At 33.4% G+C, this 26,420-nt stretch overlaps 1 protein-coding gene and 1 long non-coding RNA gene across 5 annotated transcripts in view; one reads left to right on the top strand and one right to left on the bottom strand.

Annotated features, from left to right (window-relative positions):
• The window catches only part of NRDC (nardilysin convertase), a 71,423-nt gene that overhangs the window by 12,088 nt on the left and 32,915 nt on the right, over positions 1-26,420 (bottom strand). For all 3 annotated transcript variants that reach the window (XM_064493591.1, XM_010984744.3, XM_031465117.2), the window contains 14 exons: positions 24,493-24,566; positions 20,055-20,150; positions 18,894-19,016; positions 17,140-17,197; positions 15,353-15,426; positions 13,913-13,982; positions 11,565-11,642; positions 10,008-10,128; positions 9,868-9,926; positions 9,553-9,607; positions 5,562-5,666; positions 3,630-3,753; positions 2,981-3,067; positions 899-1,018 (listed from right to left, as the gene is read on the bottom strand). In XM_064493591.1, coding sequence (XP_064349661.1) covers positions 899-1,018; positions 2,981-3,067; positions 3,630-3,753; positions 5,562-5,666; positions 9,553-9,607; positions 9,868-9,926; positions 10,008-10,128; positions 11,565-11,642; positions 13,913-13,982; positions 15,353-15,426; positions 17,140-17,197; positions 18,894-19,016; positions 20,055-20,150; positions 24,493-24,566 — 1,244 coding nt within the window. The remainder of the gene's footprint in view (positions 1-898; positions 1,019-2,980; positions 3,068-3,629; positions 3,754-5,561; positions 5,667-9,552; positions 9,608-9,867; positions 9,927-10,007; positions 10,129-11,564; positions 11,643-13,912; positions 13,983-15,352; positions 15,427-17,139; positions 17,198-18,893; positions 19,017-20,054; positions 20,151-24,492; positions 24,567-26,420) is intronic.
• LOC116156868 (uncharacterized) overlaps positions 929-26,420 on the top strand; it is a 37,980-nt gene continuing 12,488 nt past the window's right edge. The window contains exon 1 of one of the 2 annotated variants that reach the window (XR_004140761.2): positions 929-1,034. This is a non-coding gene — a long non-coding RNA (uncharacterized LOC116156868). Of the gene's footprint in view, positions 1,035-3,544; positions 3,584-26,420 lie in introns of those variants that run through there. The other variant, XR_010383836.1, reaches the window with a different exon arrangement.

Genomic DNA, 26,420 nt, shown 5'->3' with positions numbered 1-26,420 from the left:
TTACCCATTCTAAATAGTATCCAGAAGGCACACTTTAATTCATTGGAAGACCAGATATACAGACAGACTCAAGGGCTTTGGTCAGGGAAAATGTTTCCAGAGGTACACATATCAAGGGACAGGGAGCACTCCCAATGCTCACAGAAAGTTATAGCAGAGCCTTTCCAAGGAAGCTGAATGTTAAGAATATTTTTAGAAACTCACAATCTATTCAAGAAAAATTGAGTAAAAACCTTCCCAACAAACTCAAGAATCCCTCAAAGCTATAGTCCAGTTGTGTTAAGGTTAGGGATTTGGGTTAACTGGCAACCAAGAATACTCAGCCTTTGGTTTCAAGTTGCTTCAGCAAGTTCCCATGCCACGCACAAGAACAGAAAAGAAAAAAGCAACACAGCTTGGGCTACCATGTTGAAGACAAGAACTTCAGTCTACTTAACTGTATACTATGCTTCCTTTGTGCTGAAAAGCAAAATGGTAGAGGGAGAGAGACAGAAGATACATTTGTAATGCTGGGCTAGGTTATCTATTGTGTCTAAGAATAATTTCCTTCAGCTTACTCTTACTCTGTCTCTTTTTAACAACACTGTTCAAAAACACCACCCATTCCCTAGGATGGCCAAACACCCGGTTCTGCTTTCATATAACTGAAAGAAAAATATCCGAAAATAATTTCATTTTAGGCTTGAATCTTTATTTCCTGGAATCTGCAGTGTCTATAAGAATTTCTGTGATACCACAGGAGCACAGAATAGATCTGATAAATTAACCTAGAAAAGGTCTTCAAGTGGAAGGGGAAAGAGAAAGGAAGGGAGGTGTTAGACACAGGGAGAAAATGTTGCTACAAAGTGGAAAAAGACTTGTTATACTTATTTCACTGCTTTTGAGGGAAACATTTTACCTTTGGGGATTTTAAATTTGTTGTCTTTCTTATACCATAGGCAACCTTGTGGAATGTCCACAATTTTAACGGGGTATTCTGTCTCCGGACAATCAAAAGCCTTCAACGTGAAGTCCGTGGCTAACAAAAGGAAAAGGTAATAAATCATTCAGGTATTTCAACAGAATTCCCCGAAATCTGTTCTTGATTTCCAAAGTCTAAGAATCTTCTTTGTGGCATAATAAACCAAATTCAAATGCTGTAGCACAATAAATTAGTAGAACAATACTAAAAAGAAAGTTCCCTTGACCTTAAACTAAATGAACTCTGAAGAGCTGTAATTTCCCAACAGTTGATTCTGATCTCTCCATAATCTGCTTCATTCCCTTTCTCAGAGACAATCTTAACTGTAATTTGTATAAACCAATTTACAAATGAATTCATTCTTTTTTTTAATAGTATGTACTCTTCTGTGTTTGGATTTTTATTTATTTTGTTTTGGTTTGGTTTGGTTTGGTTTTGGGGGGGATGTAATTAGGTTTTTATTTATTTATTTTTAATGGAGGTATCGGAGATTGAACCCAGGACCTCGTGCCTGCTAAGCATACACTCTACCATTCAGCTATATCCGCCCCCGTCAGATGAATTCATTCTTGAATGAGAACGTATTTTACCAAACTTACAGACTTTTGAAAGGTTACAGAACAGTTCTGTTGAAACAACATTAAATGTGTCCTTTAAATTAATGAAAACATAAATTGTTTCAACAACACATAGGTGCAAAATAGCTAATTTAAGAATTTTAAAAAAGGGACTGGCTATATTCATTAAAAAGAAATAAGCTGTTTAGATACTTCAAGTTCAAGATGTAAAACTGAATCATCTAAAATATGCAAGACTTTTTGTATAAAATATAAAAGCACTTTTCCCCTAATTGAGGTTAGATTCATATAACATGAAATTAACCATTTTAAAGTGAACAACTCGGCAGCATTTAGTACACTCACAACAGCGTGCAACTACCATTTCCTTCTAGTTTCAAAACATTTTCATTACCCTAAAAGGAAACACCATACCTATTAAGCAGTCAACTCCCCATTACCCACTCCCTGCAGCCACTGGCAATCATCAGTGTTCTGTCTCTATGGATTTACCTATTCTGGATTATTTCATGTAAATGCAGTCACACAATATGTGACTCCTTGTGTCTGTCTTCTTTCACTTAGCATAATGTTTTCAAGGTTCATCCATGTTGAAGCATGGATCAGTACTTCATGACTGAATAATACTCCATTGTATGTATAAACCATAATTTGTTTACCCATTTATTCACTATGGACACTGGCTATTTTTACTTTTGGCTATTGTAGATAATGCTGCTATGAACATATATGTACCTGTATTTATTTGAGTACTTGGGTATTTTTAGGTATATACCTATTTTGGGGTATATTCCTAGGAGTGGAATTGCTGGGGAAAATGGTATTCTGAGTAAATCAGTTATATGCAGCTTTAACCTTTGACCTAGACCAGTGACTTTCTCATAGGACTGTTTTCCACTGAAAGCTAGTAGACAGACAGATACACACACACATGCCTACCGGGAAAAGAAGTTCTTTAAATAACGCCCTTTTCTTTATGCAATGAAATATTTTGCTATTTTCAATTCTAATTGATTTTTTTAAATGCTTTCACAACCCATTACACTGATTTCACAACCCTCTGATGGGATGCAACCTATAGTTTGAAAAACACTAGAACAACCAGACAGGATAAAGGCAATTCCTACAGAGACTGACATGAAAGGATCAGCGATGATATACCAAAAAAGGCAAAAGCTTTACAGAGTCCCAGTATCCATATTTAAGTCCTCTTTCCTCCATTCACCAACTGAATAGTCTAGGACAAGTTGCTTTGCTTTTCTGAGCCTTAGTTGTCTCATTTGAAAAAGTAAGAAAACTGTAATGCTCATCCCAGAGCATTACTGGGAAACTCAAATATGAATTCAAATGTTATTTTATAAAACATAACGTTCTACACAGGTCCTATTTGTTTTACTAGTACATGGATGGATTATATAAAATGATTGCTATTTTTACTGACCTATGTACTTATTTTCAGCTGGAAGGTGAAGATCTGGATTTAATTCAAAATTACTCTTCCAAAGTTCAGCCCAAGAGTTTTCAATATCTGTAGAAATGAAAGACAAACTGATCCAATAAACAATGCAATGTTCAGAATTCTCTTAATAGCAAACCAGTCAACAACTGGCCTTCACAAATCAATTTTCCTTTTGCCAGAAAACTGTGACTGACATATCCAAGAATTCTAGACTCTTGCTACTCATATGTGTGGTCTCAGCAGCACTGTTATCACCTGGGAGCTTGTCAGAAATGGACAATTGTAGGCCCTACCCCAAAGATACTAAATCGTAATCTTTATTTTAATAAGACCTCCAGGTAATGCATATGCACACTGAATTCTGAGAAGCACATTTCTAAAACACAGTCAAAACTCTGCCCCCAAACTACCAAGATAACAGGATTTTTTTCACTAGCTTATAAATTTAGATATAAACCTAGCGGAAAATAACTTCCTGCAAAGCAGTATAAATAATTTTCACTTCAAAGGAAACATCAGAAAAAATATATGCTTTGTTTCCCACAGGAACCATCAGACAAATTATTATGGAATGAAAATTCATAGGTGAGTCAGATACATCTAAATGTAGGACAATTTTTAAATATCTTACCTTCCATACTATACTGAGTCCCAAACCACTTCTCCTTGAGGTCACACTTTCCCTCATTAGCACCAGAGAGTAGAACAAGATTTGCCTTTTGAGGAACTAACTGATTAAGCGCTTCAGCAATGACCTAATTGGGGGTTGAGGGGAGTGGAACATACACATAACAAGTTCAACTTTAACCTAATACATCTCTGTTAAAAAGCCAAAGCCACATTGTATTAGACAACCCAAGACCCTAGCATCTTGATGTTCATGAAACTATTTTCGGTTCACGGACACCTTAATTTACAAAACTTCATTAGTCTATCAGCTGTTTCAAATGTTTCTTCGTAATGCTATAGATAGTACTCATCTCAAAACCTACATAGTAATAGGACTAACAGTAAAAAGAACTAACATTTACTAAGCTTGTACTGTGTGCCACGCAATGTTTAACATACGTTGTTTCATTTAATCCTAAAAACAGCCCTAAGGTATAAATTTTATAGAAAGCCTCAGAGGTTAAAGGTTAAGTCACTAGCTCAGGTTAAAGATTCTATAATTTGCACAGAACAACACACCCAGAAGTGGCAAAAGCGGAGTTCTAACCAAGTTTGTACATGATTCTAAAAACTATGCTCTTGACTGCTATACATTATATTACTTCATACACAAGAATCAGTAAAATGATCCCAATGTAGGGCCTCTTTCAATAATCCTTCAGCTACGATAAGGACTAAACATAAGACCGTGGGTTAGGTTTAAAACCCTAACTACCATTTAAACACCATTTCTTTGAGAAAAAAACAACAAATAGTGGTTCAGAAAAAAAATACTTGGATCCCTGGGCACAACCACCCTATGGAGAGGACAAAAATGTGTGGCTGCTGCTTCTTCCTTTAAAATTCCCAATCCTCTTTAAAAATAGTAGTTTTAGAATACCCTATATCAAGGGGAGGGTATAGCTCAAGTGGTAGAGCGCATGCTTAGCATGCACGAGGTCCTGGGTCCAATCCCCAGTACCTCCATTAAAACAAACAAACAAACAAACAAAAAATAAATCTAATTACCACTGCCCACACACTAAAAAATATATATATATATCAAAGTTTCTCAACCTCAGCACTATTAACATCATCTCAGGCTGGGTAATTCTTGTATTGTTTGTTCTATGAGGGGGAGGTAATTAGGTTTATTCCTGATTTCCACTTGGAGGAGATACTGGGGATTGAACCCAGGACCTCTTGGGCGCTGAGCATGCGCTTTACTACTTGAGCTATACCCTTCCTTCTGGCTGGCTAACTGCAGAACATTTAGCAGCATCTTTGGATTCCACCTATTAGATGCCAAGAGCACTCCCCAGTTGTGACAAATAAAATGTACCCAGACACTGACAAATATCCCCTGGGGGAAAAATCATCCCTAGTTGAGAACTGTTACCCTATATGGAATAAAATGACTTATTCCCCAGGACTAGCAGAGGAAAGACCCTGATCAACTATTTATTTGTATGTAATACTGTCCATAAGTCACATACTTTGAATTCAGAGAATCTTGTATTTTTCTTGTAAATATGTTCAAATGATTAAAACTTAATTGTCTTTAATAGAATTAAAAGGTTAGTTAAATAAATCTCTAAGTGTCTTTAGCAATTAAAGCACATAATTCTTAGGAATGACTTTAAATAACTATTTTATAGAAGTTTCAGCACTTGAAAAGTAGTGAGAATATTACCTTAGAAGAGGTCTTGATTTTCTTCTCATATTAAAAGAGTCAAACACAAGAATCATGAAAAATTACCCACAAAACTAGTGATATTTCTTCTGTTTAAACAAACAAAAACCTTGGAAACAGATATAACCAAATTTTCTCTATTCCCACAGTTCTTAAGTACATCTCTGCACTATCTCACCCTCCTCTTTCTCTACAAGTAAGTTTTAGAAATGGAAATCTTACTTCTGGCTTGTATTCAAAAAGAAGCTGATCTCCAGTGAGAAAGTCCTGTAGTGGGTACAGCTGCATATTTTCACACAGATTTTCCACATATTCAACTGGATCTGTCTGTAAAGAAATAAAATTACTTCACACCAGAAACTTCCTATTACTATCCTCAATTTGCCACAACATATAAATACTTAGATTTTTTAATAAACAATGAGACCAAAAGCTTCCAAACAGATACAACAAGATATAATTGTAGCTTAAGGATCTGATGCTCAGAATTCTAAAAAAAATTTAGCCAGAGCTACTACCTTAAGGAGCTTAACCTAACACCCTTCCAGTCCCCCACCATGAGCCCTACAACACACTAGGCTCTAATCACAGCACAGCTTCTTCATGAGAGAAATTACAACACTGAACTGTATGTGCTTGTTTACATGTCCAGTGCCCAGCACAACTGAGAAGTTCCCAAAGACAGTCTTCATCATTTTATCACCTAAAAACTATTTGTAAGCATGAGTCAAAATCAATGTAGAAATCAAAATGTGTTATTAGATAAAAGTCTTGATATAAGAAGTTACCTTAATCATTATATTACTTCAATTTAAAACTGAAAGAATGACCACAAGCGCTTTAATCTATGAAATAGAAATACCTTTCCAGAGGAAAGTAACCAATTCAAGTATTTACTAAGCACCCAAATGAACAGAATCTTAAAAACTGACAGGTCTTTTAGATACCAAGTGGCTCCATTCCTACATTTTACAACAAGGAAATTACTCAGATTGATTAGATGTCTTGCCCCAGGTCACACAATAAGTGTCAGGCAGAGCAAACACTACAACTCAGGCCTCTTAACATAGCAGTGAACACTCTTTCCCAAATACCACACTGCCCAGTCCTTTCCTAGACAGTGTAGGTTGTTCCCTTGTCTAATGGAAGACAGAACAGAAGTGAAGGTTACTGCATTCATGGAGAAGAAATGAGACATGCATACATCAAATTAGAAAACATACGTGTATGATACCTACTGCATTATCACATAAAAATAGAATATGGAAAAAGTAAGAAAAGATTGTTAGCTTTTTTTGCCCACTTCAGGAGACATTCCTGAATCAAGCTGATTAGTCAATAAAGTGCTACTGTTGTATGTGGGGTGGGAAAGATGTAAAGGTACCTGAAACATACATTAGTTTTACAACAGTAAGTCTTGTTACCATCAGTCACCATACAAAGCTACTGCAGCATTACTGACTCTGTTCCCTATGCTGTACATTACATTCCCATGACTTATTTATTTTATAGCTGGAAGTCTTTACCTCTTAATCTCCCTTGCCTATTTCACTTACCCCACCCTCTAAAGTGCTATTATTGTTTAAAATGACTCCCCCTACTCTGCCCTAAATTTTTTCATCAGTTATTTTCACCAGGCCCTTATTTATAAGTTAACTGTTCTAGTCAGTATGCTACAAAATTGAGAGATTCAAAATATTTCCTATGAGAGAACAGGACCCTAGCTAAAAGCAGATCCTTGGTGCCAAGGCAATGGAAAACGTACTAGAAAAAAAACCACTTAAATTCTATCCTGTAATTTTTTAAAAAATATAATTCACATACCATAAAATCTACGCTTTTAAAGGATACAATTAAAAATAAAATTTACAGTAAAGTGGTTTTCAATATATTCACAAAGGTGTGCAACCATCACCTCTATCTAGTTCCAGAATATTTTCATCAGTTCCAAAGGAAATTTTCATACCTATTAAGCAGTTGCTCCCTGTTACCCACACCACCCTAGCCACTGACAACCATCAGTCTGTCTTCTGTGTCTACAGATTTGCCTATTCTGGATATTTCATATAAATGTAATCATATAATATGTGATCTGTTGTGTCTGGCTTCTTTCGCTTAGCATAATGTTTTCAAGGTTCATCCATGTTGTAGAATGAATCAGTACTTCATTCCTTTTAATGGCTGAATAATATTCCACAGTATGCATAGTCTACATTTTGTTTAATCATTCATTTGTTGAGGGATATTTGGTTTGTTTCCACTTTTTGGCTATAGTGAATAATGCTGCTGTCAACACTAGTGTACAAGTATTTGTATGGACATATGTTTTCAATTCTCTTGGGTGTATATCTAGAGGTGGAAATGCTGGTTTATATGGTAACTCTATGTTTAACTTTTTAAGGAACTGCCAAACTGTTTTCCAAAGCAGCTGTACCATTTTACACTCCCACCTGCAATTTATGAGAGTTCCGATTTCTCTACATCTTCTCTAACACTTATTATCTATCCTCTAATTTTCTTTGTCTACTACAAACTCTCCCTGCTTTCCATTACTGTTACCTTATTCCTGTTTCTCTGCCTACAGAAAAGCACTTAAACAGCTTTTCTCTAGTTCAGATAGCTGATTTATAAGACATATTGAGTCTAAGTTCCCATGTGAAATAAAAATTGGTTGAATAGATTGGTTTGAATAGTTTGAAAGGGCATTACTAATTGTCTTTATTAAGATCAGAAAAAAAAGTCTGAAAAGAAGATATGTCAACTTTGTTAATAAAAGAGAAATGTATAAAAGCTGAAATAAGCTGAGTGACTTAATTTGGCAGTTCAAACAGAAGTATGGGTGGTTCTGACTTGTTCTGACTTTGTACTGATTAGGTTTTAGTGTAAGATACTTTGGGCTTATGTTTTAAAATCAAGACAAGCATTCATGAATACTGCTAAAGGTGAAAAAAAGTGAGGAGAGACAAAATGGCGGGGGGTGGAGAGCTTACAAAAAAGCTTAAAAATAGTTACCATATAATCCAGCAATCCCACTCTTGGGCATATATCCAGAGAAAATTCTAATTTGAAAAGATACATGCACCACAATATTCATGTCAGCACTATTTAGCCAAGACATGGAAGCAACCTAAATGTCCATCAATAGTTGAATGGATAAAGAAGATGTGGTATCTACGCACAATGGAATATTACTCGGCCATAAAAAAGAATGAAATGCCATTTGCAGCAACATGGATGGATCTAAAGATTATCATACTAAATGAAATTAGTTTATGCAAGAGAATACATTTGTTTATAAGCAAATACATGCTAAAAAACATTGAGGGGTGAAGTATCATGATTATCTATAATTAAGTCTCGTATTTGGAGGGAAATACATATACAAACACATACATACACAAATAAGAGAGAGAGAGAGAAGAAAATATAGCAAAATATTAAGAACTGGTAAGTCTAGGTGAGGGATACACCAGTGATCATTGTACTACTATGGCAACTTTTCTGAAAGTTTACAAAGATGAAGGAAATATTGCTCTGTGGAGGGGTCCACAGGATTCAACAAATTTCCAAAGGGATCCAAGGCACAAAAAGGGTCTTAAAAAAAACCCTGCTCTAAACTCCTTAGCTTTCAACTTTCCTTTCATATATCCTATGCTTAGACTTGTAGGATCATAAGCTTTTTCACAATACCCCAGAGTTCCTTACTATGTCCTTCCCATTACTTAGAATGTATCTAAATCTTACCCTTTTTTAATGCTGAACTCAATTCAGATTTACTACATCCATGAAGCCTTCCCTGTCTTATTCCAATTAAGTCAAATGCTCTCCTTGCCCTGAAATCCCAAAGCACATTATATAGGTAATTACTACAGATTATCCTGTAGAATGCCTTCACAATATTTGAATTCCCAAAATATCCAGCTCTCCAGGAATGTTTATCAGATAGACAGTTGAAATGTCTATATAGGTAGATCAATGATTATCATACAATATGATCTGTGTCAATCTGCCTAATCCTCTCACCATTACTACTCAATATAAACTCAAAAACGCAAGAGTTAATTTTCAGATACACTCAAGCCAATCTTGAGACTCACATGACAGAGAATGGCAGAATTAAAACTCCAGTGACACTTCCAAAAAGAGGAACAATGTCCATACCAGTTTCAACTTGGTCACAGATAACAGTCAAAAAGAATTTGACTTCCAGTACCTGTTCTTGGTAATGAAATTCATTATCTTCAATTTTCCGAATCTCTTCAAAAATTCTGTCAAAGAAGAAAACTATAATTAGAATACATTTAAATTTCTCACTAGAGTTATCAGTAAGAAAAGAGAAGCATAAAGAACTGCCCATGTAAACCTAAATCCTTAGTGTAGAGGAATAAGGATATGGAGCCAATAAAGGAAATTAAGCAAGAAATGCCTGAAAAACCACTACAGCAGGATTAAAGTAGCCTACTGGCAGCCTGAAGGCTAAAACAAACTAGAATTGACCATTGGCCTAATTCTAATAAGTATATATTACCTTTTTTCTGGGCCTAGCTTCTGCAGCATTTTTAAATACTGGAAGACAGTATGAGCAACCTAAAAACAAAACATCTCATTATACTTTTGCATAAACTGATACCATTATAAATTTTTTAAATCTCTATTTTAATTATTTACCTCATAGAAATGTTCATAACCCTCATCAGTCAATGTAATAGAAATGCTGAACACTGAATAAGTAGAATTTTGCTCAAATCCTGTCTCACCATTTCCACCAAACAGTGCAAGAGCCCAGCACCTGTAGAGGGGGAAAAGTTAACCTAATCAATATCCTGGGATTGACGATCTGCAAATATTTCAAATAACAAAATAGGTAGCCTTTCTATATAAAATGTGGGAAGCCCAGTCTGAAGTCGTTCTAACAGTAAGTTTAAAAGTATAAATTAAAAAAAAAAGCACAAAATCTTCCAAGGAATTTTACTGCATGCAGAAATGACCCAAAGGAAAAAACAGCCATATTTATTTGTTTAATGGGAACACCAATACAATATTACAACATAGTAAAACATTAACACTTTCACGAAGCCACAGTCATTTTTTGTTGAAGAGAATAGAACAAAATATTAAAATTATGCTTGCTGGGAGACATTTCTCATATCCCTTTTTGAACCTGTCTCCCAGGAGAAGTCTTAAAAAAACAAATAGATACATCCCTACTTAGGATGTCAAGTGAGCCCTTTGAGACTATAAGCTAACCTACATAGGTTATCTAGGAAAGAAGCAATAAGACTGTATCTTGGGGTGATAGGTATAGCTCAGTGGTAGAGTGCAGCTTAGTTAGCAGGCACAAGGTCCTGGGTTCAATCCCCAGTACCTCCATTTAAAAAACAAAACACACAAACAAAAGACTGTATCTTTTCCTGAATAGAATCCTGAAAATCTAAAATAAGGAGCGAGGAAGCCAGAATGAAGAATCTGAAATTCTAATCAAGTTCAATAAGGTAGAAAGGTGACACAAATCTCAAAGCATATTACATTTATTGTATAAGGCATATATGTACCTAATATCATTCATTTTTTTCTTTTATAGTAACCCTGCCCTCTCAGCTTTCTTAGCACATATCAACGTTTTAAAGTTTTATTTAAATTTCTCATCTACCTTTCCATTCTTGAGTTAGCACATAGAAAAGTCAAACAAAGAATTACTTTAATATATTGGTCCTGATTCTAAAGCTTATTTCTATTATTGGCTAGGCAACTTAAACAAGTGCTTAAATGTGTTAGGAAACATTCTATTAACATGGCTGCATATACTGTTCACAGTTACACATGTTTATATGAGTTATCTGCCCAATGAAGTTTTCATTAAAGCCCACCCTCTGGGTTGGGAAAGCCTGGAGATCCACAGTATTTACATAATTGACTTCATTACTATTCAAATCCAAATTCCTGACTAGAGCTAACCTTTTATATAATTCTGGACTCTATATAATTTAAAATTTTTTGTGTATAATTACTTCCAACATGGGTTAAAAGTAGCTTCCAAGGAAATACACAAATATATGACCATTAAAATAATCTAGGTTAGGAAAGAGACTATAATTAGCATTACATTTGATTCTAGGCTTCCTGGTAGATAGAGCATAAAGTGAAGAGACTGGGTCATGTAACACTTGTTGTCTATCATTTTTCAGAGACTGCTACACTGAAAATACTTATTAATTAAATACTTGCTTTTTTCTAAGGTAAGAAAGAATGCTGCCTTTGCCTTCATGTCCAACCAGCCAAGAGATATAATGAAGTGGCTTTGCCCTTTAAAAAAAAAAAAGTTAAGGTCAGAAATAAAAGAAAAATAAGGTTTGAATGCACTAGAAAATCTTACTTCTGAGATCGATATTTGAGAATGTGATTATAAACTTATTCTCACATAAATTCCACTAAATATGGAATTATAATCAATTTGATAGTACCAAGGATAAAAACAGAAAACATGGTAAAATTTAACTTCATCCAAAAATCACTGAACAAGTACATTCCAAAACCTAAGACTACCACTTTTTCTTTTGGATACTAAACTTACTTCTTTCCATGGTAAGATCTTTTGTTTCACTCAAAATGGAAATAATATTGATTCTTTATCATTTCAAAATCTAATACAGATATGAATCATTCTGTATCTGCAAAAGCTTTCAGCATTGCATCAGGCTCCATGGTAAACTGAAATGTGTTGCTCTACTGGTCAGAAAATCTAGCTTGCAGTTTTAGTTTTTCCTTTAAGTAAATGCATGTTCTTGAGCAAAATACTAACCTCACTCTATTTTCTTTTTCTCTTAACTTACCTAACTACTTACTCATAGGATTTTCATGAAAATGCAATAACAGGTATAAAAATGCTTTATTATGTAATAATACACTTTAGTAGTCTAAGTAGCTGTTTATATATTATTTACTCACTGGCTTCTACTATAATGTTGGGAATATATTCCTACCAAAAATATACAGAAAAATTGAGTTAGGGAATCTAAACATTCTTAAAATTTAAAATTAGTTTACAGAATAATACTTAGTAAACTCTTAAAAGTCATGGTTTAAAGTATGAATCTGACATACTTTAGATTACATCTATCCTGAAACCGATGTAGAGGAACAAATCATTTCAATAATGAAGCCAGTTCACTATATAACATTTGCATCTGAACAAAACTAACCATACTGTATTTGGTAACTCTGGAGGGAGAAATACTTGCTTCTCTGTAAAAAATGGCTCCCCAAAAAGCTACTCTACTGGGAATTCACACATTTGGGATAAATATCAGGTTAAAAATAACCCATAAAAAATTACTGGATCAAAACATACAGAAATGTTAATAGTCTTTGGAAAATAGAATCATGGATGACTTTTTTCTACTTTTGTGGTAGATTACCTTAGTAATCAGTCAGAGGATAAACAATGCTTTGTTAATTAAGAAAATAAAAAATGCAAAAAAGGTGGAAGAATAGTATATATAGTATAATTCCATTTCCATAAAAAGATATGTGTTTTATAGTCATTGTTTTAACATCTGAGGGATATATAAGAAACTACTAATCGCATATCTTTGAAGACAGAGGAGAAACAGGGCTTTACTTTTTACTTAATTTCTGCCCTCAATATTTTAATATTTTACAAGCATAATATTCTTATAATCAAAATTGAAAACAAACGGAATAAACTTTTAAATATGCATATAATCATTTTAACACTTTTGAGGACACTCTAACATGAAACTATATAATCAATGTACATTACTTTTTCCTCTATTACCCTTGCAAGTAGACGATACGTTCTCTGTTTTCTCACTGGAGGCACACTATTCTTGTTAACTTTATGGGACTTGATTGAATATTCTAACATATACTTGAAAAAAGCATTTTTTACAGAGCTTAAGCAATACAATACTTTTCTTTCCTTCTGCTTGTGTGTATGTGTCCTCATGGGTTTATTTTGTTGGTAATGGTTTTGAAAAATTAAGCTAAATTTTTATAAATTCATTAGCATTTGTTTCTAGTTAGAAAAGCATTAGTAGCCATTGACTGATCCTTAAAGAACTTCTTAACCCATGCATATTGCTCTTACAGGATAATTATATAAATAAGTTGAAATTTTTCCTAATTTCTAAAAATCTGCCCTAACTCATTCCCAACTCATTGGAGTAAGTAAGTCCTTGAGATTTACAATGTAGTCCTATACTTTTAACAAAATCAAACTAAATGGTTACCACTGACAAATAAATCATAAGCTAATATATTTCTGTACTCAAAGTACTAAAGAAAATAATTACAAAAGTTAGCATTCACACTAAAAATACTTAATTTCAAAGACTCAGGAAAGGCAACTAATTGTAAGAAAACTAACTTTTATACTCAAGAAGACATTAAAATATATACCAAAGGCTTAACCAATTCAGGAGTAGCAAGTCCCAGTTTACTATATTACTTGTGTTTATAAATCCAGAACCCCTAAATTTAAACCATTTAGTATGCTTTAAAAATATGATTCTCACTTGGAATCTAATTGAGTAAATTTGCACTTGAATTCTTACCTGTAATGTTGCTGTTGAGGGGGAAGTGCCCATGTGATGGTCAGAGCATGAATTTTTCTGATTGGAACAACTAAACAAAAATATTTTTCAAAAGAGCAGATATAAGTGCTTCTCCGTAACTTATATATATTATGTTACATGATTTTTTTTAACTCAATATATTTCATCCTCCAATAAGCAGGGGGAAGTTAAATACAATGCAATTATTTCAAGTTGCCAATTTTCCAATTTGAATAATGCAATTTTTGTAAATTTCCTTTCAATTTGGTTTCACAGGTAGAGAAAGCATGGATAAAAGAATTATGAAAACATGAATGCCCCAACAGATGGATCCCTTCTTGTAAGAAAGGGTACAGAGCTAGGAGTCAGAAGACCTATGGTTGAAATCCAGCCCTACTACTCTCTTGCTATAATGTGTTTATACAACCTTGAGAAAATCACTTGTATTTAAATCTTTCTGAATCTGTTTTCTTATGGTATGGTCAGTGGGGTAGGCTGAAGTAGCTCTAAGATTCTTCCCAGTGCTATTATTCTATTAGTCTACAATGAGAAAATCTAAAGCCAGAAAGAATTCAACAGAAAATAAGCTGTTTCTGGGAAGAGTCAGCTTAGACATAATACAGCAAGCATCAGATAAAGAGTGTGACAAAAGTCATTGATCAGAGGAATGGAAGAGGAAAGAGACTGGCAATGGAGTGAAAGAGAAGGAGAAGGGAATACCTAGGCAATTAGGAGAAAGAAAAAATCTGCCATAATAAAAAAGAACAAAGAAAGAGAAATGGTGAATTAGGAATGTTTCTGCAATATCCACCATGGGCAAGTTGTTAAGCAAATTATAGCACAATAATATGATGGTTCATTGAGCAGTTATTACAAATCTAATATTAAATGAAAAATCAAGAGATAGAAGTGTATGTACTTTATCATCTCAACTACATTAAGAAACTATACCTATACAAACTCAAAAGGAAATTTGCCAAACCACTTCTCTGGATACTAAGATTTAAGGGTGACTTCCCCTTCTATTTTTTTACACTAAATTCATCTTTATTCAACAAAAATTGTCTATATAATGAAGATAAAAGGAAATTATTTCCAAAGTGTCTTCCCATTCTTTTAAAGGGAAAAAGAGCAGAATACAGATAAAATGAAACAGGAAAGAAACAAAAAAACAAGAATAAAAGATAACAAGAGGAAAAACAGGCAGAAAGCAGGAAACAGACTCAAGCAGCATCAGGGTAGTAGACCAATCAATCTGCTACTAGTTAGTGGCCTGCTATCTGTCGCTAGTTGGATTTCCACTGTCTAATCTACTCTCTTTCCAACCCAGCTGTACTTTCTGTTGTATTCTCATTTTCAAAGAAAATTGGCAGCCTCAATTAAGTTTTAGAGAATGTGCTAAAGTTATTTCAAACAGTTTTAAACCTTTGGTTCACGAACCTCTATAAAGTTTGTTAAATGCTGGTGTGTCAAATGGATCCGTTAAATGGCCAAAGTTTGGTTTGGGTAACCCACTGAAAATAAAACAAATACATTAAAATTTAATTGGCAAAAGCCTTTATTAGCATTATCTTTAGGGATGCCCTAACTGATAGGTATTTATAATCTATTTTTCTACATACTCCTGGCTGAAAAGCATTCTAGGCATAAGTGAATAGATGGCAACAAAGCCACAAAATCCTGAACTACACAAACTCTTCTTAATCTCAGCCCCAATAACTTAAATACTTTTAAAACTCACAGGAGACAGAAAAGAATAAATTGAAAGGACCTCCCCTCCCAAAATTTACTGCCTCTATCAGCCCCACTCAACTTCAGTTCTCATCTTAACACAAAGCCATTTTAGAAAGAAAACTTAATCCAACAAATACATAGTGATTACTAAAGTACTATATTAGGCACTGTGGTACTAAAAAACTTGGATTCTCCTTCTAGATGCTTCCCATCTGGTTGAATATATTGTAACTAATATTTCTTCTAAAACATGGTCAATATGAAAGAGTACTAAATACTTAGAAGACTTTTTAACCTGTCTGATTAAGGAACCAAAGTTCTTAGTGAATAATATTTAAGAGAATTTTTAAAAATTTAAAATTTTTATAAGGAATTGACAAGACCTAATGAATCCCTCTATTCAACATACCTCTGATTTTATTAGTAAAGTTTCACAGTGAAACACATTTCAATCTGTCATTTGACATTTTCATAGTTCATACTCATTTCTTACCAAAACAAACACAAACAGATAAAACAACCCCACAACTTTGGCATGGCTATCATTATCTTTCCATATTGTTAATTATCAATGGAAATTTACATAAAGCCAAGATAATAAAAACCAATCAGCTGGTATTATAAATTATTCTAACATTTTTAAAGGTAATTTTTCTTTCATAAATTTAAAACAAACTGTCTTGGAATGAAGAACTGGAAAAAGTCTAGCTTACTCACCTGATGCAAGAAAAATAATCTGATTTCATTTAGTTTACCAAAATGCAAACTGCTAGGTGTGGGAAGACTTAATTGCTTGAGAATTAAATTTTTTTTATTTGTAACAAAAATGTAATAAAGTATCTTTTAAATATCTGTATTACTCTGATGAATTTGAGGTGGAAAAAAAATAGTAGCTTTCTGAACTGGAATCCTATATCCAATTTCTAGTAAAAGGCAATTTGACTCAACTATACGAAATAGGTTTTTCATATAGTTGAATCAGGCAATATGGAAAGTTAATCACCATTTAAACATCATCTACAAGATTGTATCTTTCATAGAGGAAAAGCACTCCAAGTTCTAAGCAACTGACTTAAAAAAACAAATTTTCAGGATACAATTTGTTCTAAGGCATTGTGTGTGTCTGTGTGTGTCTGTGTGTCTGTATATTCTGCCTCTGAATACAATACTTGCTTTTATATCATAGTTTCAAACACTCTACATAGTAACAGAAAAAAGCTCTGAATAAACATAAAGGGAGGTATAAATTCTTCAGAGTTACTGCCTACTATAAATTTACAAGTTTGTAAGTTTTGAACTATAGAAACTATGGAAACTTGGGTTCTCATCCTAGTTTTCCCAATCAAAAATTGTGTGATCTTGCTAAACCAGTTTAGGTCTTAACTTAATCACTTGTTTGAAAAACAAACTGAAAGCAAAACCCTCGGGACTCATATAAGAAGATATGGCCTCTAACTCTATAGGTGTATGATTTATGAAAATAAATGTCTTACTTGTTTGGTATCTGAGAGAAGATTTCAGTCACCCACTTTTCCAAAGTATCCAGTGTTTCTTGGTGGAGATGGCAGGGAGAAGAGAGGAAAAGGCAATATTGTTATTAAAGGTAGAAATGCAGTTAGATTTCTCACAGATCTCTAGCTATAAAACAAAGGAATATCTTAATTTGGGCATCACTTGCCACTCCTTAACCAGTAATCAGTAACAAGGAGGTAACAATAGTTAAGAAAACCCTGAGACACAATTTTCTTAGACTCCTTTATTCTTTCTCCCTGATGAAGTTAGAAAAAGCACGCAAGTGAAAAAAAAGTTTTTATTACTAGGCTAGTGTGAAGGACTGAGAGATAATACACCAATTATCTTTCTAACCTATTCCAAAACTTACTTCCTCTAGGAAGATTTCTCTTAACTAATCTACACTACACTGACTCTTCTTGGCAGTTCATCAGTACTACTATACTCCATTTATTTTACATTAATTTATACTTGCTGAGGTTTTAATACATCTTCTTAGGTTTATATAATTTTTATCTTCTTTTGATTCTTTTCTTACATTCCATAAGAAATTCTTTTGAAATTTCTAGTAAAACAGGAGATCTAAATGAGAGGAAACCTTTTAACTTTTTTCTAGTGACCCATTACCATCACTGTATAGTAATTAAAAGTTCCACCATGAGTTTCACTAATTCTCAAAACAAATGCCCTTGTATATAAAATATAAGATGCAAATTAGACTAATAAAGTTCTAAATTTATTCTATACTACTTGTATGCTCTTATATTTGTCATCACAGAGGAAGAGAATGCAAAAGAATCAATATCTAGTTGAAGAAAAATGCATGTTCATGTCAGATTTAGAAATGATAATTAAAACTGCAAATTAATATTACATAATGAATATGGAATTGCCTATTTTAATAGATGTTGTAAAAGGAATCTAGAAGCACATTTGTAGTTTGAATGCCGTAGCATATCCGTAACCTTACATTCAAGTCAACTTTAGAGGACTAATTTTGATCCTAAATGCAAAAATGTTTTGTATTTAAGTGACAAGTCAGCTCTGATCTTAATTTTGACAATGAGAGAGCAAAAATTTATGAAAAGGGGAATCATATTAGGGTGAGAGGGTTAGTTTTACAAAAACAAATGTGTAAACTATAAGGTTGTGTCAAAAGAAGTAGTTTAGCAAATGACTGTAAAATAGCCTAAGGAGATTAAAATATAAAGAAAATGAAAGAAAGCTATTGTGATTTCTTTAATGAGAAAAAGTTAACACAACATTATCTTCAGTAATGATAAAAGAAGGAAAAAAGTAGAGGTACGGATTAGTAGTTTACATTTAAGATATTTCTTAGATTTCAATTACTGGATCCTATGTAAGGATGAAAAGACCAACACTGCGCCCTGTAAGAGTTTATGATTAATACAGATTAAGTGCAAAACCAGAGACAACAGAGGCAGCAGCTGAACGTGGCTTAAAAGACCAATTCACAATCTATTAGTACATATTAATATATTCAGAGACTAGCCTAGAGATAAGACCTACATCTATAAAAGAAAACACATTTGCCTGAGAATCAGATGACTTTGGGCTTCCCTGAGCTTTGCCACTTTCTCTGTGCCCTCTCCAAATTCTGATTTCCTTCACTTCATCAAGCAATTAACAGTGCACTGCAACAGTAATAAAGCAGACAAATCCTAACAAAGCACTACTTCCAAGTAATTCTAAAGGCCACAGTAGACAATATTACCTTTGGACTGAACCACTAAAGTCATGTAATGAGCAGAATAGTAATGCATCCAGAATTCTCTCAATCTAGCATGTGTATCAATATTACTCCTTTTTGGCTCATGTTTGAGAGTCTCAGCATTTCCTATAAAAAGATGAAGAAGATTTAGAAATAACTAAGTTTACTTGGTTAAAAGTCTCTACCAACAATGCGTCCTCTGCTACTACATACAACTAATGAAATAACCCAAGTGACTCAAGAATATTGAAACAGTGTGTAATAATAATAATACAGGACAAAAATTCACAAGAAACAATTTCAAAGAATATTTTAACACATAAGGAATTAATCTCTAGTTGGCAATACCTTAACAATTTAATTGCCTTAAGGTTGCTTTCTTAATAGTTTACTATTCAAGTCAGGTTCTACCTCTGAATTGTCTTAACAACATTCTGCATAATTCTTAAAAATAAACCACATAAAGCAAGGATGCCATATAAAGTGTATATAACTGTACAAAATATACAGGGAAGCAAAATATCCTTTGAATGAAGTACCACTTATATCAGCTCATTCCAGATTCTACTCTATGGTCAAGAGGAATAATTTAAGGTTTAAAACTGAATTCTAACACCAAGAAAAAGCCATTATGAAAAACAGATACCATTTAAACAGCTTACCAGATAAACAAAATTAGGTCACAGCTCAAAAACTATTAGAGAAATCACTGCTGAATCTCTGTTGATAAATGGAAATGTCAGGCTGGGGTAAAGCACACACTTTATAATCAGATACTAACAGAGGTTCAAATTCTACACCCACGACTATCAGATTTAAGCAAATTAACTTCCCTGATCCTGTTTCCTTATCTTTAAATGGAGATTATAATGGTACCCAGCTTATAACATTGTTATGTATGATTGAATGGGATAGTTCATGTAGTGTTTAGCAGATGATCTGGCACCCAGAAAACATTCACAAAATGTTAGATGCTATTCTTGATATATTCAATGTTAGGCATGCTTAACTACTGTCTATTTGAAAAGCTACCTAGTTACCCTAAAAGAGAAAAGGTATCTAGTTATCCTACCTTTATAACCTCCCATTCTTTATAAACTTTTCATACTCTTAATCTTCTTTAACTAGAAAATATGAAATAAGATGAAGTGTTTAATATCTTACCCCAAAAAAATTTCCCCATAGGATGTCCAGGTCTAGCAAGGCTTCCAAACAACATTTCCTTTCTGTTTGCATCAGAGGGTCTTGCAAGCTGAAATTCTGTCAGTTTTAAGGAAACATTTTTAATAAAATGAAATTCAGTATCTTACTTTATTATCTGGAAATTCAAGCTTAAAGAACTGAAAGTAAAGAAGTAACAAAAATTAATTTTGCAAGTCATGCGTAGTAAGACTGAAGTGGGGAACTCAATGATCTAGGACAGGTTCTATGGGTTTTTTTGTTGTTTTGGGGGGAGTAGGGGTAATCAGGTCATTTATTTTAATGGAGGTACTGGGGATTGAACCCAGGACCTCATGCAAGCTAAGCACATGCTCAAACACTGAGCTACATCATCCCCTAGGACAGGTTCTATGACTTAACATATTCTATAACTTTAAGTAGTCAATTCACTGTTCTAGAGGTTTTCTCTTATTTTCAAATGAAACCAGTAGCTAATGATCAGAAGGTTTCAACTCTAGGATGTCATGTCTAAGATTTTACTGATGAAAGTGCTAATAAAATGTTAACTCAAATTCCTTATTACCTGGGAACTTTGTCATACATATTGTTTAAATTTCTTCCAAAGCCAACTATGTTGGTAATGATGTACTAATGGTTAAGAACAATCACTTTGAAGTTAGAAATATCTTGGCTAGAATCCAAGTTCGGCCATTTACTAAGCAGTACAACCTTGAGAAAGTTATCTAACTTCCCTGACTCTATTTTTGCATCTATAAAATGGAGTTACTAGCACCTAGCTCACAGGATTCTTATAAGGGTTAAATAAGACAGTCATTTCAATAAACATTTACTGATTGACACAACATTGTAAACTGCCTATACTTCAATAAAAAAAGAGAGAGAGAGAGAGAACATCTATTATGTGGTAGGTACTACTGAACTAGCTGCTGGAGGAAGAAAGTTCATAATCAAAGCAGAGGCAAGATATCAGGCTGAAGAGATACGGAAAAAAACAGTTTTTAAAAGAGCACCTCTAATCCTCAAATAAGACAATAGGGGTAATAATCATCATAATAATGCATACAATAAATGCTCAATAACATTAGCTATTATATTTATCACAGGAGAAATAGTAAGGCATTGCAAATGTTTAATAAGGAGAGTGACATTATCAGATTTGGACTTCAGTAAGTTCATTCTGGCTGTAAATGTGAAAGCAAAAACAGAGGCAGGAAAACTGATTAGGGACCATCACTATTGTACTTGGTAAAGAGAGTGGAAACTAAAGTGGTGAGAGTAGAGATGTAAAGAAGCAGAAGTAAGTATATTCAATCAAATACTTCAGGTATAAGCCATGAAATCTAAATCAATGATGAGACAGTAAAAAATATATACATTTGTGATTTCCACAGTGGGAAAAGATATGTAATAAATATACATACGTAGCTTCAACAGAGTAAATTTTTTAAATCTCTGTAAAAAATTTGAAGATATGGCTATGAACAGAAGAAACAATTTCATTAATAAATGGGATAAGCTGAATAATGGCCCCCAAAGATGGCCATATCCTAATTTCCAAAACCTGTAAATGTTAGCCTGTGGTGTAAAAGGAACTTCGCGGGTGTGATTAAATTAAGGATCTAGCGAAGGGGAGATTATCCTGGACTATCTGGGTGGTCCCAATGTAATCCCAGGGTCCTTATAAGAGGGAGGCAATAGGATCAAAGTCATAAGATGTAGAGACAGAAGTAGAGGTCAGATAGGAAAGAAGTTTCTACACTGATAGCTCTTAAGATAGCAAAAAAAAGAAAGCCATAACCTGGGAATGTAGGTGGCATGCAGAAGGTGGAAAAGACAAGGAAACGGATTCTCCATTGAAGCCTCCAAAAGAAAAACTACAGTCCTGAGGAAATACGTTAGATTTCTAACCTCCAAAAGTCTAAGAAAAGTTTTTGTTATTTTAAACCACAGAGTTTCTGGTAATTTGTTACAGCAGCAGCAGGAAACTAATAGACATATAAATGTATCTACAAAAAGTGATTTAGAACCCCCTACAACTGATAAAAATAGAATATAAATACTGAGCACTTAGAGAACACACTCAACCACTTGCTTACAATTAAAAAGGCTTTGGCCATATACTCAGTCTCAATCACTAAGATACATTACGTAGGCAATTACACATATTTATGTAAGAGTATGAACAATCATTAAATAAAGAGCTAATCATTAAGAATAATTTTTTCCTCTACAATCTTTACTTAGCAATAAGTTAATCTCATTTTAAAACCTACTCTGTGGACATTTACATGAGCTATTGTTACTAAACATACTCAAGGAAACTGTAAAACATTGAACAGACCTATCTGTACATACTGTGCAAATAAATGCCTATAAACATATGTGAATAACCATTCCTTTGAAAGATAAAACCAAAAACAGATTATCAATGCAGGGTATAGTGATAAAGTAATGAAAGTAGAATGAGTTAATAAAGTAAAAGCCTAGAAAAGAAAGAATCTCTTCCATAAGCAGGTAGAGAGGAATAAAGGAAAAGGGAAAATGAATCTACCAGGACAGTTTCTTGAACTTCCCTTTCAACTCCTCTTACGTTGAATGGGCCATCCAAGCATAGAGGCAACAAAAAACTTGCAAATAAGATGACAATGATAAAGACAATCACATCTGAACAGAAGAAAATAACATGTGATTATTGAGCTTTCAAAACTGGTTAATGAATACTAGTTTATTACACCAGTTAAAACTTAAGACCTCTTCCATCACCCTAATCTCAAGTAAATCCTCCATACTAAGAAGGTTAAGTAACTAATGATACATACCTAGCTAGCTATCTGTATCAGATCACAAATTGAAATCTGGGTCTCCTATCATGAAAAACAAACAGGTGGGAGGGTATAGCTCAGTGGTAGGGTGCGTGCTTAGCATGCACAAGGTCCTCAGCTCAACCCACAGAACCTCTATTAGACAGACAGATAGATATAGATAGATAAACCTAATTATACCCCCCAAAAATAAATAAAAACCTGAGCCTTTAGCTTAAGTTCATTTCATTTAAGTTCATCTTAAATCAAAACTACCATATGTGTATGTATATGCATACACATATCACATATCACATATGTATTTGGTATATATATATTTCTGCATATTTCAAAATATAATAAAACATTCTGAATTAAACTTGTAAAATCAAATTAGATATTTAATATTTTAAATGCCAATTTCAACCCACCCTAGAAAGTGTATAAAGAAAAACCTATTTGAAAGAATTTAAGACACAGAGTACATAAAGTTCTTGAGTCCCAAAAAGTATGGAAGGCTTTTAGAGTTTTCTCTAGTTATTTTGGTTTTTCATGAAAACAACAAACATTTATCTGGGCCTGTGGTAAAACAGACACTGTGGGTAGGCAAGTAACAAAAATGAAGAAAATAAATCCATGATTATAAGGAGCTACTAGAGGCAGGAGTAATCTAACTCCATCCCACCCTCTTATTGAGGGCCAAAGTTAGTGACATTTCTGTAAGTAAAACACAAGTTGGCTGACTTAAAACAGAAGGTTCTTTCCAGCTGTCTGCAGTTAATTCAGTGTAGTGAATGCTATAAATGAGTATTAGGACTAGACACTCAATCAAGCCAAGGGGAAAATGCTACAAAAGGAGGAACTAGTACAGAGAACTCACCTCTTCAGTTGTTGCAAGCCAAGCCTAACCTATATAAACTGGAAGTCCACCAAAGTCTAGTATGACATGTTTCTAATGCTAAACTAAGGAAAGCACAGTTAATCTGCAGTGGTGCTATTTATTGGTACTCAGTAATTAAAGAATATTTACAGCACAGCTCTATAATGAGCCCTCACTCTATAAAGACACATAGCTTTCCTTATGATTTTCATTCTTCAAATCACAAAGATAAGAAAAACTGTCAAAAAGTAAAATTAAATGCATTTCCTTCTCAGGGGTTTAGTTTCTTCATCCATAAATATATCACAATTGTACTCGGAACCACAGAAATTTAAGCCACAAAGCACCAACACACAGAGGTAACAAAGGATAAGCTATTTAGGTATTAGGATGGCATATTAAAATAAAGCCTCAGAGAAAATGTCTCTTCATGCAAAAGAGTATATGTACTTTTAAAGTTTTAATACCCAGCATTAACTTTAAGAATAAGGCTCTTGCCCTGCAAAAGATCAGTCACTATGGTAAAACCCTCAAAAAACAAAGGCCGAAAAACTGAAAATCTACCATCCTTATGATTTATTTCAAATTTATACTGAATTAGACATTTAATGGCTTCAGGAATATAGATGATACATCTATTTCAATTTAGCCCTTTATGATATAAAGAGTGATAAATAATAAATGTGCTAAATAATGGAACAATGAAGGAAAAAGTGGTAAGACACAATAAAGCACTTACCACTATCAACAGCTTCAACTTCTCGGTCAATTGCATCTCTGATCATTAGTGGATGGATGAAGAACTGGGCCCACCTGAAAAAAAAAAAAAGTTCAGTAAAAGCTTTTCATCAGTCAACATCTACTAAGTTGGAGATTTAGTTCATATCATGTGTATGTAAAACCTAAACAATATTCCTCATTTCTTTAAAGTCTATAAAACATCCATACAGAAGAGTACATAAAACATAAACATGCAGACTATAAGGTAAACACCTGAGTGGCCATCACTCAGCTCAAGAAACAGACCACTGTCAGGACTCTAGAAGCACCTGGCACCCACCCTATCCTCAGTTAGTATCATGAGTGTTATGGTAATCACTTCTCTGCTTCTCTTTGTAGTTTTACCACATATATATATTTCTAGACCAGTGTTTCTTGACATTTTTTTATTATCAACCCTAAGGAGCCTATTCAGAAATTTTCTTCTAATCTCTCCCATACGAAATTTTTAGAGATATACAGTCTGTTTATATACTGTATGTGTAGCTGCATTTTTATAAATAAAACATGTATAAAGCATACTCTTTTTAACTTTTTAAGTAAGATTTTAAAGGCTATTAGTAGTTCACATAACTGTATTTGCTATTTAATGTAATTTATTATATAAATTGTGATGCAAATTACAAATACAAACTATCCATTTATATGATTGTAGCAATGCAATCAAGTTTTAAAAAAATTAAAATTCATTTTTCCAGCAAAATAAAACATTGAAAAAATTAATTTCTTACCATATTTAACAAACTTTGAACTTTTGCTTGATCTGAGAAGAAATTTTAACTTAATTAGCTACTAGATACTCATTAATATATTTTTCTTTTCAGTACTTGGTATAGCTAATGATGGGCTGAATAACTTTTGTTGAATTAAATATAATTCTAAAAACCAAACACAAAAGCACAGAGAGGATTAAACATAAACAATATCCACAAGACAGCGAATGGCAACCAACTGACACATGCACACCACCTCTAGTGATGAAAGTGAGATCAAACAATCATTTGAAAATCCAATCATCTCTCCATCACAATTTTGTAGCACTGACCTTGTATACACTTTGTATATCTTCCATGAACTCAATGTCAGTATAAATGGTGCTCATGTGATATATGAGAAAATTCAAAAAGAAATTAAATACTAAGTGAAGATGTTGCAGGTAGTGTTAAGCTTTGGACAGCCACAAACCATTATAGTATCAAACATTTTTTTCACCTTTAAGAATCAATTTTTTAGTACCAAAAGGAACAATATGAATCCCACTGAGAATGCATGTTCTAGAGAATACAGTTTTGTTTCGAACTTCATATAAATGGAAATACAGTATATATATTCTTGATGTCTCATTTAACTCAACACTATGTTTTTAATATTCACTCATGATGGTACATGTGGGCTGATTTCAGGTTTGAACCATTACAAACAATGCTACCGTAAACATTCTTATAAATATGTACTGGGGCACATACACACAAGTTTATCTAGACACATGTCTAAGAAAGGAACTCTTAGGTAACAGCATATGCATCGAATGTTCTACATCAAATTTTTCCAAGGTGATTATATCAATTTACACTTGCATTTTCCTGATTCCTAATGAGGCTGAACATCATTTTATATATTTATTAATAATTTTAGTTTATTATTTTGTAAAATGCCTGTTTAAGGCTTTGTTTCCTATTAGGTTGTATTTTTTCTTATTGATTCTAATAATACATATAATTATCCATTTATATGTCATACATTATCACATATAAATTGTCACATATAATTACATATATAGGCTATTCTAAATATAAGTCCTTTGTTAGTTGTATGTGTTGCAAATATATTCTTCCACTTTATACATGCTTTTTTCACACTTTTTATGGTAACTTTTGATGACATAAA

This window comes from Camelus dromedarius, chromosome 14, assembly GCF_036321535.1.
Source record: "Camelus dromedarius isolate mCamDro1 chromosome 14, mCamDro1.pat, whole genome shotgun sequence".
Taxonomy (NCBI): Eukaryota; Metazoa; Chordata; class Mammalia; order Artiodactyla; family Camelidae; genus Camelus; species Camelus dromedarius.
The sequence above is the reverse complement of the archived record's forward strand: the minus strand, read 5'-3'. Positions and strand labels throughout refer to the sequence as shown.